The sequence below is a fragment of the Numenius arquata genome, chromosome 10 (assembly GCF_964106895.1).
Source record: "Numenius arquata chromosome 10, bNumArq3.hap1.1, whole genome shotgun sequence".
In the NCBI taxonomy this organism is placed as follows: domain Eukaryota; kingdom Metazoa; phylum Chordata; class Aves; order Charadriiformes; family Scolopacidae; genus Numenius; species Numenius arquata.
Window position 1 is genome coordinate 42,099,048 of NC_133585.1, and position 16,369 is coordinate 42,115,416.

The window sequence follows — 16,369 nt, forward strand, 5'->3', positions numbered from 1 at the left end:
TAAGAAAACTATTATAAGTATTCCTCTATTATATGTAAGATGATAGATGTATAGAAGTATAGATGATATACATATATGTGTATTTGCGGGACTAGAGGCTAAAAAGAAAATAAATTCTATTGAAAACCTGAAAATGAAGGGAAAAGTGAAAGAAAATGTCATCATTCAATACAAACTTTGTTTTTTGCAGAGGCAGCAGGAGTATGACTTGGACTTACACAATCAGCAACTGGAAAAATGCCAGATTCCAAAAGTAACTTGGTGTCTTTACATGAGGATGTTACAAACGATACTTCAGGCTTGAGTGAAAAGGAAATTTCGGATGAACAAGGATCTGTTGAAAAAAGAACAATGACTCTGATTGAGAAGAATGGCTATCATGACTCCGTATACATAAACGCAGCTAAGATTTTTCAGGGCATTCATACTAAAAAGCTTAAGGACAGAATATTGGTGCGGTATGGCGATGACTCAGTATCTCCCATGCTGACTCTTAAAAATCAATCTCTCCTGCGTGTATCTTACGAACTGGCGTTCAATGCTCTAAAGTGTAAGTACAAAACTTTTCCAAGACTTGCCAACAGAAATGATGCAGCAGAGAAAATATGGAAAAACAAAGTGTTTAGTTTCTGCCTGACTGCAGAGATCTGGGGATTTTTTTGTTAAATTACAGATTACTACTAGACTACTTGTATCCCTCAGATATTTAAATATATCTAAGTGTTGTTAGCATTTTGTGAAATCAAAAGTTTAAACTCTATACTTTTTCATATAAAGGAATTACGCTTTTTTGGAGTTGCTACCATTTGTGATTTAATTTGCCCTTTATTTTCACGTTGATTAAACTTTCAGCTTCTTCTTTGTAAGTTTTTCTTCCATAGATTCCATAGTGTAACTTAATATTCTTTTTTTTTGCAGATCAAGATCTTCTTGAAGAAATATTGTTAGATAGTTGTGTTTACCCCTGCCACTCAATAGTAAGTGAATACTTTTGTGAGGAAATAAATTTTGTCTTTTCTGAGTTGATGTAATTAGAATCTTTTCTAAGGATTCAAAGAAAGAAGGTTGGAGAGTGAACTGCTTACTGCAGTGTGGTACTTGATGTGGTGTTGTCCATGAGGCAGTTCATGTCTATGTGCTTTCCTTCCAGCTGCGTCCCCTTGTGAGTGGGGAAAAAAGCTGTGTTTCCTTCCCATCCCTGGGAGTTGTAAAGCGTGGAGTGAGCCCCATCAGACAAAAGAATGCGTTGAACCCATGTTTCATTTCCTGGGCCAACTGCATTGTATACAAATATTGCACTTGTACTGGCAAAAATGGGTCCAGCTTACTCTCTCAACATGCTTTCCTGCTTTGCCATGAAAAGAAAATCTCGAGCTGGCAGAGTAATCTTCTGTTCCTTCCAGTTTAGTCTTTGATGCCTTTGAAAATTACAAGATTAATTTAAACTGATGTTGTTTGCGGAGATTGATGTGAGTGGCCAAATGGTCTAACAGATTTGATTTTTGGCTTGTTTTTGTAAGGAAGTGAGACTTATGTGGTAACATTTTGTGTTTGGTGATTATTTTCCTAATAACTGGAGTTTTCTAGCCAATTTCAGTCATGTTTGTGAGAAGGTAAGAATTTTCGAAGGCATAAGAGCTGTAGGAGTTTCATGAAAAGAGGTAGGCAAAAGTTACTGAAGTGCTGTTAGTTACTGTCCATAAGAAGGAGATGCTCCCTCTTTAAAACATTTAGACATGAGAAGGAGATTTTAAATATGGCCTGACTGCAGAATGGTTACTGTGACTGAGCTTATTGGTTGTTATATACTGAAGAATCCCACAAGAGACAAATTGATAGACAAGGTATTTTTGTTAGCTTAGCTATTCAAGAAACTATTTTATGAGGAGAAAATAATGTCAAAGTTTAAATTCTGGTAACAGTAAAGGTTTTTAAGATACAGTATTTAATCTCTGTGTGTGGAGAAAGAGAAGTTATTTAGCTTATCAAAATTTAAAACCAAGTTGTGTGTTTGAGTTTTTAAAAAACTCCTCAGTGTTTTCCTTTCATATTCATATAAATAAGCATTTCAGTTGTTTTAATGCCTCTTACATGGCATGTTTGATCTGGATGGTTTTGCAGAGGTAAGGCATGCTTTGTGTCACTTTCTACATCCTGTTGCTTTTCTGTTGCAGCCAGATGAATTAACCAGTTTGCTTGTTGTGATGCTTTATGACCTACAAGAGCGAAAGTTTCAAGCACGAGAGATTTTTGATGAAGAGGAATCTGTAGCAGAAGTTCGGAAAATAGAGCATTATCTGTACAGGTATACATGCTAAGAACTTTTTGTTGATACCTATTAGCAGAAATACAGATTTGTATAACTGATGCCTTTTTAAAATAATTGCCAATATTACATATGTCTTTCAGCTTCAAATCTTGTGAGCTTTCTTTTTATTTTTAATGAGCACCTAGTTTGTAGGGAAACTTTTGTATTCCTATAGTTAAAAATACAGCTAACAAACCATCTTTATATTGTGGATGGTTTTGCTAGAAAAAGGTATCTTATTTTGGAGTTGTTAAAACTTTTTCTGTACAATTTTAGAAAAGAAACTAAATACTCAGTAAACATTGATAAATGTTAGTGTAATAGAGTGAAGAGGTCATGGAATGGAATAATATCCATTTATTTAGCAATACTGCTATTACGGAACTTTGTTAAATATTATTTTAAGTAATTAGAATGAAAAAATAAACATTTTAAGTAGTAGTCAAGTATTTCTTTCGTCAGTCTGTTGATGAACTCAACAGGCATTTGTTGGACAAAATTGTGTTGCTGCTGGATTTAGAATAGCCCAAAAAGTTAATGAATATCCTAAGTGCAAGGTATTCCTGGAGGGCAGTAAGTAATATACCTTGACATCTGAAGTAGCTCACCAGAAGTTTTTACTTGCTTTGAAGAATAATGTATCAAGATTATGCATAAAGCTTCTGGGAAGAAAAGGCTGGGAATATTTCCTCTGAGATTTTCAGGTAATAATAATAAAACCGGCTCCTGGTTGCCATCATACTGGTGTTGTTTCTGTAGACATTTAGACGTCAGCTTTCATCAAATGCTCATTCTGCACATACACGTATTTGTACCTTCAAACATACAAAAAAATCTGATGATTGTGTTTCACAGGTCGCAATTCCAAACTGTATTTGCTTTTTGGTTTTAGCTGTCTGAGAAAATTGATGTATTTGAGAGTCATCCATCATAATTGCAGTCCCTTGTGCATTTAAGTGAAACAACCTCAGCTTTGTACTACTACCTTGCATCTACCATTGTCTGAGGTAGAAAATGTCCCATAACTGTGTTTTCTGTAGCAGGTTGCAAAATGAGCCCTCACTTTTGCTTTTGGCTTCTGAGCAAGAGAGTATTGTAATATAAATGTCTATTGCAATAGTTCTATGCAATATTTCTAAAACTTACTGAACTTGTGATTATGTTTTTGTAGTTTTAAGACCAAGTTGGCAGCTGCGCTAGCAAGATGTCGCATCAAACATGATGCTCTTTCAATTGAATACACTCTACCAGAAGCCATACGGAAGCAGGTACAAAGGGCTTCTGCTTTACCTTTATGTGTTTGGATAAACACATTTAAAATCAGGTAAGATCTTTGAAGTATCATCTAATACTGATGGTTTCACCTGTGAAGTGATATAGTTTACTACACACTTGCTGTAGAATTTCCAGGTTATATTATTACCAATAATTTAAGTTTCTTGTAGTACATCCTGTTTAGTCCACTGACATTGTGTTGTGCGTGTTTGTGGTTTTTATATATTGCAATAATGGTATTCATAAACTGTAACAAAGTTGTGAAACAGTTTTTCTTACTATTCTGTTGCTTGTCTGGGTCGTTCACCAAATAAATGAGGAAATGGAGTTAGAAAAAAAATACATGGATGAGTAAACTTGTGACGAAAAATATCAGGTTATCCTGTTACCTATTTTGTTACACAGGTAACCCATTTTATTATGTTTTCAAGAATTTTGTATTCATACTGTTGTCTTGGATGAATGTTCTGTGCTTAGCTTATAGGCTCTTCAAGGTAGAGAAGGTGTCTTACTCTGGTTGTGATTTTGCAACCCTTAAATAAGACTAAGCTAAAAGCTGCTGTATTGATCATACATTTAATGTACCATATAAGCTTATGGCACTGTCTGCAACGGCATTTCAACACACAAGTCTTTGTGTATATACCTTTAAATCTTTATTATATTTGAATTGCAAGCCTCAGCATTTATGTCTTCATTACATTTACACAAGGATTATTTCAGTTATCAGCCTTTAAATTCATTGGCGAGCTGGGCTAAATTGGAAGCAATTGAAAGAACTAACCTATTCCAGCAGCAAATTTGCTACAGTGTCTCCCGAGCACATGGATGTTTATGTTTTGATGCTTTGAATCATCCTCTGGAGACGCATGCCTCTTTCTTAATTTATTTTATCAGACTCGCTAACTTAATTGTTTCAAACCAGAACTTACATGCCTGTCTGGGGAAGAGGAGACTGAGGGGAGACCTTATTGCTCTCTACAAGTACCTGAAAGGAGGCTGTAGAGAGGCGGGGGTCGGTCTCTTCTCCCAAGTTACAGATGATAGGACAAGAGGCAATGGCCTCAAGTTGCGCCAGGGGAAGTTCAGGTTAGATATTAGGAAATATTTCTTTACTGAAAGGGTTGTCAGGCATTGGAATGGGCTGCCCAGGGAGGTGGTTGAGGCACCATCCCTGGAGGTATTCAAGAGAGGAGTTGACATAGTGCTTGGGAATATGGATTAGTGTTGGGTGGTGTGGTGGTGTGTGTGTGGGTTGCGTGTGTGGTGGTTTTTGTTTTTGTTTTTTTGTGTTGTGTTTGGTTTTTTTTTTTTTTTTTTTTTTTTTTTTTTTTTCATTGGTTGGACTAGATGATCTTAAAAGGTCCCTTCCAACCTCTGTGATTCTGTGATTCTGTAAAATTGAATGAATTCCCCTCCTGCATTAGACAGCATTGCATTTTATATACATCTATGTATACAAACACACTAATAAAATAAAAGGCAAAAATTTGTATAATCAATGCAAACTATATTGCTTAAGTAACTGCTGTATATTTAACGGTCAGGGTTGTATTAACATACAGCCTTCAAGATGTTTTCGGAGATTTGAAGAAGAAGGGATTCACAAGAGTTGAGTCTGTGTCGGACTTCGACCGTTATACCTACTGTGTGGACCAACACTGCAATGATGTAGTGTTTTTTCCTTCCTCTCTTAAAGAAGAACTCCTTAATTTAGATCTTTTTGCAGATTGCAAGCTCTTACTGCAGGTGAGTTGATGCCACCCTTGAGCAATATGATCTGCAAACTAAAATAAAGCTTTGCATTAGAATGAGGTCACCTATTGTGTGACTGTCCTATTAAATCAGTCAGGCAGCAACATACTCTCAAAAGGTTTTGGATGTTTTTGATAATCAGGTTAGAAACTGATCCACTTAATAAATTTAGCTTGCAAATGTTAATGCTTATAATTGATAGCTACAGTTAAATTAGTAAAATGTTTTACTGATTTAATCTTAAAACCCTGTTGGAATAAACATCAGAAGTGGTCAAAGAGGCAGTCTGAAGAGATGAGAAAAGTTTCTGTGTAACTCTACATGCATTGCCCCCAGTTAGTAGATAACGGTGTGTGAGTGTTATAACATCTCTTCCTCCTCAGCTGCACATTTGTGATGGAATGATGGCATTTCTTTGTGTTTTGTGCAGCGTCGTTCCTAAATCTCCCTAAACCCCACTGTTTTTTTCCTGACTTGCCATCATGAGCCTCTCCAGGCGAGATTGGTTGGAGGTTCCTGTTGTAGAGCGGTGGTTTGGAGTCACCCTGCAGCAACACACAACCACAAATGACCTAAAGTGTCTGATGGTTCTTGAGTGCTTAGCAGAGGCATTTCAGAGGGCGTTTTCACTTGATGCTTAGCATTTTCTGGAAATTTTAGCCTGAAAATTTATTACCCAACTTAGAAAGTAAATCTGAATATCTCATTTCAATGTGTATATTTTGAATAGAAAACTTACAGAGAAGAACCACAGATGACAGCCACATAGGTCACCAGAAAAAATTCTGAGTATTATTGCTTAAGAATATTCAGAGTTAGGAAACTGAACCGTCAAAAACTCCATCTCTGTGTGGTGGGGTAGGGTGGCACTTGAATGGCGTAAGTAGATACGTGGACATTAATGTGAACTTAAAGGTTTAGCTTTCTTTTCTTTTCGTTAACACCAGTATTTGCCAGATTTGGTGCAAAACTTGGTACCCGTGGTCCATGTCTTCAGTCTTTGTCTTTTTAAGTAATTTGATAGAGAAAATATTTGATACGTACCTCTCTCTTCAGCATCAGTAGTATGAGATCACTTACTTGTGTAAATGTGCTTTCTGCATTCAGATCTGCCTCAGTGTTCAAATTTCAGCAAAATCTTAGTTTTTGATCTGTAAGGGCTTCATTTCTCCTGTAATTATCTTCAAGAGCTGTGTGAATAGTTCTGCATTTCTCTGTTGAACTGCCTCTGAGGATTAATTTTGCGTATTGTGGCCTATATTTGTCTTTTCTGGATCTGGCTGTCATTAAGAGTTCCTCCTTATGGGGATGATAGGCACTTCACATTTCTTTTCACCTATAGGCCTTATGCTTTCTTATGCATTAGAATTAAATTGTTTAAATTTAGTGAGTTTAATTTATTTAATTCTGTATTAGCAGCTATCTATGATTAATTTTTCTCCTCCCCTCTTTCTGGTTTATCATGAAAACAATGGAATACTTTCCTAATTTGGAAAGGAACATTGGCACTCATAGAAACTGAATTAGTTGATCATATTTAATTTTGTGCCATTATTTTCTAGGATAAGTCTCGCAGCCTTGCGGTACACTCTGCACAGGCACTGCTGAACACGGATGATGACGTTATAGTGGCTCACGCAGGTTCCCATCTGACCATTGCCCATATGTCAGCGCTGACAATTCACAGCATGACCAGAATTTTTGTTTGTGGTGTAAAATCTTCAGCAAAATCAGCTGAACTGAGGAACTTGTTCAGTCAGATGGGATGTAAAAGTAGGTGTTAAAAGGGTTGGTATGCATAGAGTATTGTAACGTAGATATTTGTGATATCTTTAACTACGACGCTTCTGTCGTGATTCAGAGATCTCATTTGAGGATTTGGGGAGGCCAGTAACAACTTTTTTTGCCACAAGGTGAACTGACAACTCCTCAGTTACAATCAAGTTAATGAAAGGTTGCAGACTAACCATGATAGGTGCAGGGTCCTGAAAGGTCACTGAACTTTTTCATATAAATGGTCACTGTATAGTGGTTGGTGTAGCTGGGAACCTTTGGATCCATTTATTTGGTGTCTTGGCTGTTCCTTTCGGCCTGATTTTCACCTGTTCCTGAGAGGGTTAGTCAAAACCACGTGCACTTCTCCGGTTTACCCAGAGGACACAATCGGAACAGAATACAACAGGACTCTGAAACCCCTTTAGCAGACTTTTCAGTGGAAGACGGTAAAGACTAGTCCTTCAATCCATTTGGAATCAGTGGGACATATTTTTGGAGGGTCTAGCTTTATGGAAGTCTGTGTAACACTGCAGTCTCTTCACCTTTATCACATTAAAATTAGACAGGCTTGCTGAATTTTGCCTAAAAACTCTTGAGTTTTTCCCCCCCTTCTTTTTTTTTTTTTTTTTTTTTTTCCCCCCAGATATTCAGTTGATCGATGAAGTCTTCACTGAGATTGAACCAACAGACTCGAGACTTCAAAACGCAAAAGTTGTTCTGCTGCTGCCACAATGCTCTGGGCTGGGTGTTGGCAATCCAGTAGACTTTATTGTAAATGAACACGGAGGTAACTTCTGACACAAGAGCTTGCTTATACTTTCTGGTAGAAATAGTATTCAAGTCTTGTGGTCTGGATGTTGTAGCTGCTTCAATAAATTATATAATTTTATAAAATATTCTTCCTTTTATTATGTATTTTACTGTAGTTAAAATCAAAATCTAAATAACTTGCATAATTCTGTATGTGTAATGTACATGCAGGCTACTGTAGAAATATAAAAGAATAAATAAATTACAGAGATGATTTTTCCACAGAAGGTGAGCAAGAACGTATTTGGCTGAGCTTAGGATTCTCAACAAGAAAATGAAATCTTTCTAGGTGGCACCAAAGGATTAAGAGTGTTTGTAAAGGCGATTTCAAGTTGATAGTGTGAAGTTTGAGGGTTATTCTGGGGAGCAGAGCATATATAGCCTTCCTTTTAAAGTAAAAAAGAGTATAGGTAGAAAATGTGTTTCAAGAAACCAATGTGTATATACAATTTTCCCTTGATTACATTCCTTTATTGATTGATTGTGTAAGTCTATTCACTGTACCATTTTCATGAAACAGAAACAAAAAAAAGGCAGTAGTAATTACAGGTAGAGAGAGAAAGAAGAATAATTTAGGCATTCCTTGGTATTCTAATTTATAAAACCTACTTTCCCACTGCACCAGCAATAAACAGGTCTGTTACCAAAGCATTTTCTGCAAACAATTGAATTTTAAGACACTAATACAATAAATTTACAACTCTTTGCGCTTAGATGCAGGATTGCTAAGAGATGTTTTCCAAGGATCTGTATCCGAGGTTAAACTCAATACTCTGGCTGAGCGGCAGCTTCATGACCTGATGCACGCAATGAAGTGTAAGTGTGCGAGCTCTTTGACTTCTGGGAACATCCTGTGCTGTCAATTCCACTGTACTGCCTCCAGGTTTTATATAGTTAATAATACACTGATTGTGCTATTAATTAACAGTAAGGGTGTAACCACACCTCAAGTTTAAAGGTGTATCTGTGTTCTAGTATTCACCAGCCATTACTACAATAATCTTCAGCATTGTGTAGAGAACTGGCTTAGTCATACCCTGCTTTGGAAGAGTAAGTGTAGCCTGGCTCCATCTTCGTGCTGCCACTTTCTTCCCCTCTCCTTTGGCAGCTGCGTGAAAAGACTGGATACAACCCTGAATTTCTGCTGAAATCGGCAAAGATTTGAAAAGATTTTAATTATTAAAATGCAGTAGAGTTTGAATACTGATGTGTGCAGGAGGATGTATTTTATTGGTAAAAGTGACATCCAAGCATAATTCTAATGCTGGTTTCAGTCCTTACAAAACCACTGTGTGTATGAAGAATTTGAAGAGTAGAAAAAGTTTTTGCTTTGTTTTTTAGTTACCAAGGTACAAGCTATTGTTTACTGCACTTGTTCGGTTTACCCAGAAGAAAATGAACTAGTAGTGAAAAAAGCACTGGAATCTAGAGTGGAAGGAAATAAACTACAACCATATAGGTACGGAATAAGTAGTTTTGTCTATGGAAAAACTAAGTATAACTTTAAATTGTAGCATAATTCTTCTCCTAGGTAGATCTGTGTCTTGCATTAGAATAACATTTAAAACAGTTTTTTGTCGCCTCTCATTCCATTCCTTTTGATGTTACGTGAGTACTAAGTAGCATCCTTTTGACTTTTTCATCTAATATTTTTGTTCCCATCTGAAATTGAGATAGGAGGAAAGCATCACTGGTTGGAAAGAACATTGTAGTGAGCTTCTGATAGAGCTATGGCTTTCATCCCATTGGCATTCAGAGAATGAATCTCGTTTAGGATAAAACGGAGACTAGTAGAGTAATACTGTATTTTTAGATTTTATATTATTTTAGGTGATGTTAATGACTTGGCCACTGTGGAGAAAGGTACTGTGGCTCAAGATATCATAGAATCATAGACTAGTTTGGGTTGGAAGGGACTTTTAAAGGTCTTCTAGTCCAACCTCCCTGCACATCTTCAACTAGATCTGGTTGCTCAGAGCCCTGTCCAACCTGACCTTGAATGTTTCCAGGGATGGGGCATCCACCCCTCTCTGGGCAACCTGAGCCAGTGTTTCACCACCCTCATCGTACTTCAGCGTAGTTAAATTTTGCATGATTAAAATGGTAAATGTTAACTGTGGCAGTTCCAAAGGATTTTAAAAATAGGTATGTTATGTATGATATTAAGAGACAGTACAAGAAAATGAATCTTCTTGCAAATCACCAATAGAAAACAGCAGCCTGCTTGAATTTTTACACTAAATGGGATGAAGTCAGGGTGTGTCTTGCCAACGATGCTCTGCTTGTCCAAAAGCATTTAGGGACTCTTGTAAACTGTGTTTTCCTTTGGGTTTTGAAATTTGTGAAGTCTGTCATGTCTTGACCTCTATGCAGCTATTACTCTATGGGGAGAATTAGGGGGACCTTGGGACATAATGGTCTCTGAATTATTTAAAGATGAATAGCACATAAATTCATGATAAATATAACAGAATTTGTATTTTAAAAAAATCTGAGACTTTTTTTTCTGGAGCTTTAATTTTTTCAGGAAAAAAATCCCCCTTGTCTAAAACACCTCCCTTCCCCCTGAATCCAAACCAAAACCTATTCAGTGTTTTGCAGAAACATGAGACTTGTCACACCACCAAATGACATTTTTACTTTCAAATACAAGGCAATCTCTGATAGTAAGAAAGGGACAAGAAAATTACATTAGGATTTTTGCAGACCTGAGCAAATTTGTGACTGAAGACTGAACTTCCTAAATGAGGATTCCAGAATCAGTTCCTCCTTCAGTGTCACACATGTGTCGTGGGTGTTTTCAAGTGTAGTGCTTGCTACAGTAAAGCTGCTGGTAACCAGCATAAACAGAGCAGTAATATAGAACACCATAAATAAAATATATAGTGTGATTATGCTTGTCTTAAGATGAAAGCTCAAGCCGTTTAAGATGCATGTACTGCTTATGGCAGTTCCTTGTACACTTTCCTTAGAAATTAATTAGGTAATTTATCTGACTACAAGAATGCAGGATAGAATAAAAACTTTGTTGCGGAGTTACTAGCCCCTGTGTTCACAGTAGTGTCTTGGAGATGCAGGTTATACCAATAAAGCATCCTGTGTGATCATCACAGATTTACTTAGTTTCCTTTTCCGAGAAAATACAGGGCTTTCAGGAAACTCTTAGGCCAGTTGTGTTTATGTGTATTGTATCTTTTGGAATTACTCTGCAGTGTTGCTGAAGAAAATATGGCTGTGCTGGAGTTTGGGGTTGTAGAGCTGGTTTTAGGGCTGTGACATCGTAAAGGTGTTTTTAAACACGTACCCACTGTCTAAGCTGAGCTTACCTTAAGGATATGACAACAGTTTATAGCAAAGGCTTTACCTTATATAAGGGTACACGTGGCAAACGGGTGTGTATAGAGGAGAATCTAAACCATCCATGCATTTCCCTTTGGCCTATCAAATTTGAGTTAATTTCTGCATCCATTTTCAGGGTCAGACCATTCGTTAAAGGGATTTCTGGTAACAGTAATGTGTATACATCAATCCAAGTAAAGATTAACACTTCTTTGCATTGAATGACCTGATCTAAAAGCAAAAGTCTCCTATGTGTCATAGGATGTAGTTTTATTTAGTAATGCAAGGAGGATCTGAGCCTTGTAGTCTGTTTTACCAAGTTCCAAGGGACATACAAAAAAAAAAAAATTCAGATTTTGGTGAAAACCTGGGAACAAATGGTTTTGCAGACTTCCAATTAGAAATGGAGTAGGCAGCCAGCTCGGGATATTGCTACAAATATTGAACGCATTTCTTTGTAACCATCTTGGAAAAAAGCTCTGTCTTGAGGATCAGTGGAGCGTGGAGGAGCGGCTGTATCGTACAGTCCTCAGCAAGGTGAAGAGGATGGGGTAAAAGATGCGTGAGGACATTTTGAGAGCATTTTTTTTCTGTACTGAACCAAACCAGCTTAGTAGTAGCTGAGCAGCCTTGTGAGCCAAGTCCCTGAGGCCTGTTTATAACAGGTAGGGGTTACTGGAGCACAGGGAGAACAGGAAAAAAGGCTAGTTCTTCCTTCCCCACGGATGCGTTGCAAAACTGTAAAGACGGGCTACAAAGATGATGAGGGGCCTAGAACATCTCTCTTATGAGGAAAGGCTGAGGGACTTGTGTCTTTTTAGTCTCGAGAAGAGAAGACTGAGGGGGGGATCTGATCAACACCTATAAATACGTAAAGGGTGGGTGTCAGGAGGATGGGGCCAATCTTTTTTCAGTGGTGCCCAGTGACAGGACAAAAGGTAACGGGCACAAACTTGAACATAGGAAGCTCCATCTAAACATGAGGAGGAACTTATTTATTTGGAGGGTGACAGAGCACTGGAACAGGCTGCCCAGAGAGGTGGTGGAGTCTCCGACTCTGGAGACATTCAAAACCCGCTTGGATGTGCTCCTGTGCAACCTGCTCTAGGTGGACCTGCTGTGGCAGGGGGGTTGGACTAGATGATCTCCAGAGGTCCCTTCCAACCCCGTATCATTCTGTGAAATTTGAATAAAACCTGCACTCAATTATTACAAATAGGCCAATTTTTCTAACCTAAGATTTTTAGCTTAGATAGTTATGTTATTTATTATGAGCATATCCTTAGTAACTCATGGTCAACACCTCTACAATTCTGTGTGCTGCTCAGTGTTTTCAGAGCATTCCCCAATTTCATGGACAACTTGATAATCCAGCAGACCTGAGAAAGAACATAGTTGTTAATTATGTTCCTACATATTTATTATCTGGTGGTTAATTATTGGAAAAAATTAAAGGGGAATTATTGGAAAAATGGAAAAAAACCCAGAATTAATTCTAAAAAGCTGAATTCTCATGTCTTTCTTGATTTGCAGTTTTTAAAAATGAAATAATGCTCTATAAGACTGTCATTAAAAGATATAATTTGGAAATTACTTTTAATATATTCTCATTTATTTCCTTTTATATTCTTAAATATTATTTTTCTGGTCATTTGTTTATTTTTTACAGGCTTATTCCTCCTGTTTTTTCTACTTGCTCCAATCCAGAGGCTTCCACTGAAACCTTTTTCAAAATGGAGCCATCAGAAATTTCCAGTGGCTGTTTTCTAGCTGTTCTAGAAAGAGAGGTAAGCGAAGAAAATTACCATTTAAAAACATTTCACAGAAAAAGAGTATCGCCATTTTTCCCCAAAAGAATATACGGAATGAAAGATGTAAAAAATAAAAACTCCTGGCTGTTCTGTAGTTGTCTTTAAGAACAAAGAGCAGGTGAGCAGTCGAAATGTGCCACCTCTAGAGTTCTATGGTGAGCGCGGCTTCCCAACATGTGCCTCTTCGGGAGCCGTTTGTGAGCAGAGCAGTTTCCTGACCTGCGCCGGCGCTGGGAACATGGAGGGAAAACCTGTTGTTGCCGTTACACCTTGGAATGAAATACACAGATCCATCAGACTCCTGATAAATGCTGTTTACTCAAGTTATTTGTTGTGTGTGTGTCACCAAGATTTGCTGCTATCCAAGCAGACAGGGTCACCCGTAGGGATTAAGACTTCATTATAATTTGAATAAAATAGGTATGAATAGGTTTCCTTCCAAAACTAAGGACATGCAAATCTGGCTCGAAAGGCGGGGGGGGGGGGGGGGGGGGGGGGGCTTTTGCTGAGTAAACGGAAAAGTCTTGGTGTGATTCCTGAGGAGGGGCCTGAAAGGGCTCGTTTGCATCTCTGAGCAGTAACATTTTCCTCCCTCTCTGAGAAAAGTAGGGCTTTTTTCCCCACAGGAGGAAGGGCAGGGGAGCTCATTAGAATTTCCTTGAAATTTAAAGATCGGAGGTGTTATTTGGTTATTTGTACCACTTTCTGTCACGCTGCAGCAACGCTGCTTGAAAGAAGTGTGTGTCTTGGGGAGGATTAGAAGAGGAAGATTTTATTAGAGTAAGAGAATCGCATATGAAAAGCCTTTCAAATTACCTGTTGTTGACTTTTTTTCAATGTAGAGTATTTTTTAGCCTGGCTGCCTGAGCTAGTACGTTTTAGTCCTGTCTGCCATATTCTCTCCCTCCAGAGAAAGAAACACTGTTCTTTCGGTTAGTTGATTTGAATAATTTTTGAGTCAAATTCTAAGGCACAGAAAGAACTGCTCCAAATTGCATCAAAGGCCAGTTTTTAGGTGACTGTGGAAACGAGCATTTTCTGTGAACTATGAAGCATAATTCAACTGAAATGTCTGGTTTCCAGGTACCTACCCCTCTTTTTGGCCAGTTTTGAACAGTTTCTTCCCCATTGTTTCTCTTTATGTAGTTGGATATTGACATAGTTCCTAGATAAGCTAGTTTGAGAGCTCCTTGCTTGTGTATCACGAGCAAGGAGTTTCATTATCATGAAAAATATTACTGTTTAATGTTATTGATAGGATTTCTGTATTTTAGTAATTATTTCTGATACACACACGTACACACACATATGTATATATGCTATTACAGGTACATTCCAGAGCAAGCCAGTGTGGGAGCTGTGCAGAATCGTGTTTCCCCTCGTCAGGCCTGTAGAGGGCAAAGTCTCCGAAGAGCAAATACTCAGATACCACTTGTCACAACAGTCACGTTCTTAATTTCTCGAATAAATGGTTTGTTTAGCATTTACCACATGTCACATAAGTCTTCCTGCTGGATTCTGCCATAGGTTTCTCATGGAGTAAATTCTGAGGAATCTGGGATTACAGTATTGAATTTACAGCTCTGTGTTGTCGTTTAGATTTATTGTTTCCTTTCAAATTTTCAGAAAGGTTCTTCTGACAATGTGTCTGCTAAAGACATTTTGGCTCGTGCTGCATCAAAAGGGCTACTAGGAGACCTTCTTGTAGAAGAATCCAAGGAAGAGGAGAAAAAGCAACCAAAAGTAACGCAACGTAGAAGTGACATTACTGCTGGTGGTACGAAGCCAAAGATTGCTGAGCTCCTTCACCGGCAGACTGTACCCAACACTAAGGCTGAAGTTCTCCTGCCTAAGGCAGTCAGTAACGCGCAGCAGCAGAACGTGAACCTCCCAAAGAGCCTTGCTCAGCTGAAGAAATCTCGCAAGCGGGTTCCCGCCTCAGCTCTGCCCAGGGTGTGGAAGCGCAAGGCTCGCCCGGCCTCTGCGGGCAGAGCGCGTGTGAGAAGGGCACGGGCAGAACGCAAGAGGCTTGTCTTGAAGACCGTGGACATCGTTTTGCCTCCAGTGACGCCAACATACGTAAGTCAGCAAGGGAACAAGCCCAGGACATCAGCTCATCCCTGCTGTGCTGGAGCAAAGGGTTGGGGTGGTCGGGTACCTCCCCCACCTCCAGGTGGGGGGACACTTGCACCACCTCTGACTAAAGCGGTCAAGCATCCTCGGCCCTGGCTGTAAGGCTCTGCGAACTTTGTCCCTACCTTTATAGAAAGGGTAAAGATTCCTGTATATATTAATCACTACACTTAGATTACAGTATATATTTATATGGGATAATCTTGCTGTGGGAAATAAATATATTATGGGATATTTGCATGGAAATATCCACGTTAGATAGCAATTTTAAATCAGTAATTACACTTTAAAGTGACTGCAGCTCGGCTGCATAAGGCTGATAGACCATTGAGGGGGTGAGATCAAAAAACTACAGCTTCTCCTGCGAGATAAAGTGACAAGTTAAAGCATTTTGTTTGGGGTTTTTCCCCCGCTTAGGAGCTGCACAGATCTGTAGGAATGCTCAATTTCAATTTGATTTTTTTTTTTAAGTGTGTCTTTCTCTTTACAAGTGCTAGATAACATTTTTGTAAGTTTAGACTGTGACACATGGAACATAAGCCCTGCTCAGTAAAGCCAGTTACCTCTAAAACTAGATGTGAAATTGTGCAGAGATAACTGGCCAACTACGCTGAAGCCCACGCACAGGCTTTCTGCTACTCCCTCCCCTGGTTGTTGAGCAGACACTCAGATGTGCTTTAAAAATAGTAACAATGAAAACTATATTCTCACACTAAAAATACTGAATTGTCATCAGAATGTTCGTATCAGACTATGTCGTGGGTCACGGCTGCTTTTCACCAACTTTCTTAACACAAGCAGCGACTGTCAATGTAAGTTATTTTTATAAACGCTATTGCAAGTCGGTGGAATAATGGCTGAACACGGAGTAGTTTGTCTTTGGAAATAGCTGTAAACTTCTAACCTCCTCTCTATTGCTAGCAAATATAAAAATAACTGTTTAAATATCTACAGCTGTCTCGTCATCTGAGCAGAGGATAAAAGGGCCCCATAGAGATACTTTTAACAAGAATCTGACAGTATTAAATGTGGACAGTATAAAGAAGAAAAAGGGCAGAAAATGACAGAATGACTGTAAGAAGAACCTGAAGAATTGTATGTATTTAGGTTACACTGTTGTAGAGTGAAACAAAGACAGCACAGGAACATAAAAGGGCAAAGG

General features: G+C 38.4%; 1 protein-coding gene across 1 annotated transcript; it reads left to right on the forward strand.

The window, feature by feature from the left end:
• The first annotated feature begins 237 nt into the window (after window positions 1-237).
• Window positions 238-15,309, forward strand: NSUN7 (NOP2/Sun RNA methyltransferase family member 7). Its single transcript, XM_074155004.1, has 11 exons — window positions 238-550; window positions 919-977; window positions 2,175-2,305; window positions 3,480-3,632; window positions 5,149-5,332; window positions 6,901-7,111; window positions 7,758-7,901; window positions 8,639-8,740; window positions 9,266-9,383; window positions 12,933-13,050; window positions 14,701-15,309. Exons 1-11 carry the CDS (start codon window positions 238-240, stop codon window positions 15,307-15,309), a joined length of 2,142 nt encoding a protein of 713 aa, XP_074011105.1.
• The last annotated feature ends 1,060 nt before the right edge of the window (window positions 15,310-16,369 follow it).

Excerpts from the sequence above, each read along its gene's own strand:
- NSUN7 (XM_074155004.1), top strand. The coding sequence starts at position 238 with ATGCCAGATTCCAAAAGTAACTTGGTGTCTTTACATGAGGATGTTACA. Across the intron at positions 7,112-7,757 it reads CAGTCAGATGGGATGTAAAA|ATATTCAGTTGATCGATGAA; the intron begins GTAGGTGTTAAA and ends TTTTCCCCCCAG. Across the intron at positions 7,902-8,638 it reads TATTGTAAATGAACACGGAG|ATGCAGGATTGCTAAGAGAT; the intron begins GTAACTTCTGAC and ends CTTTGCGCTTAG.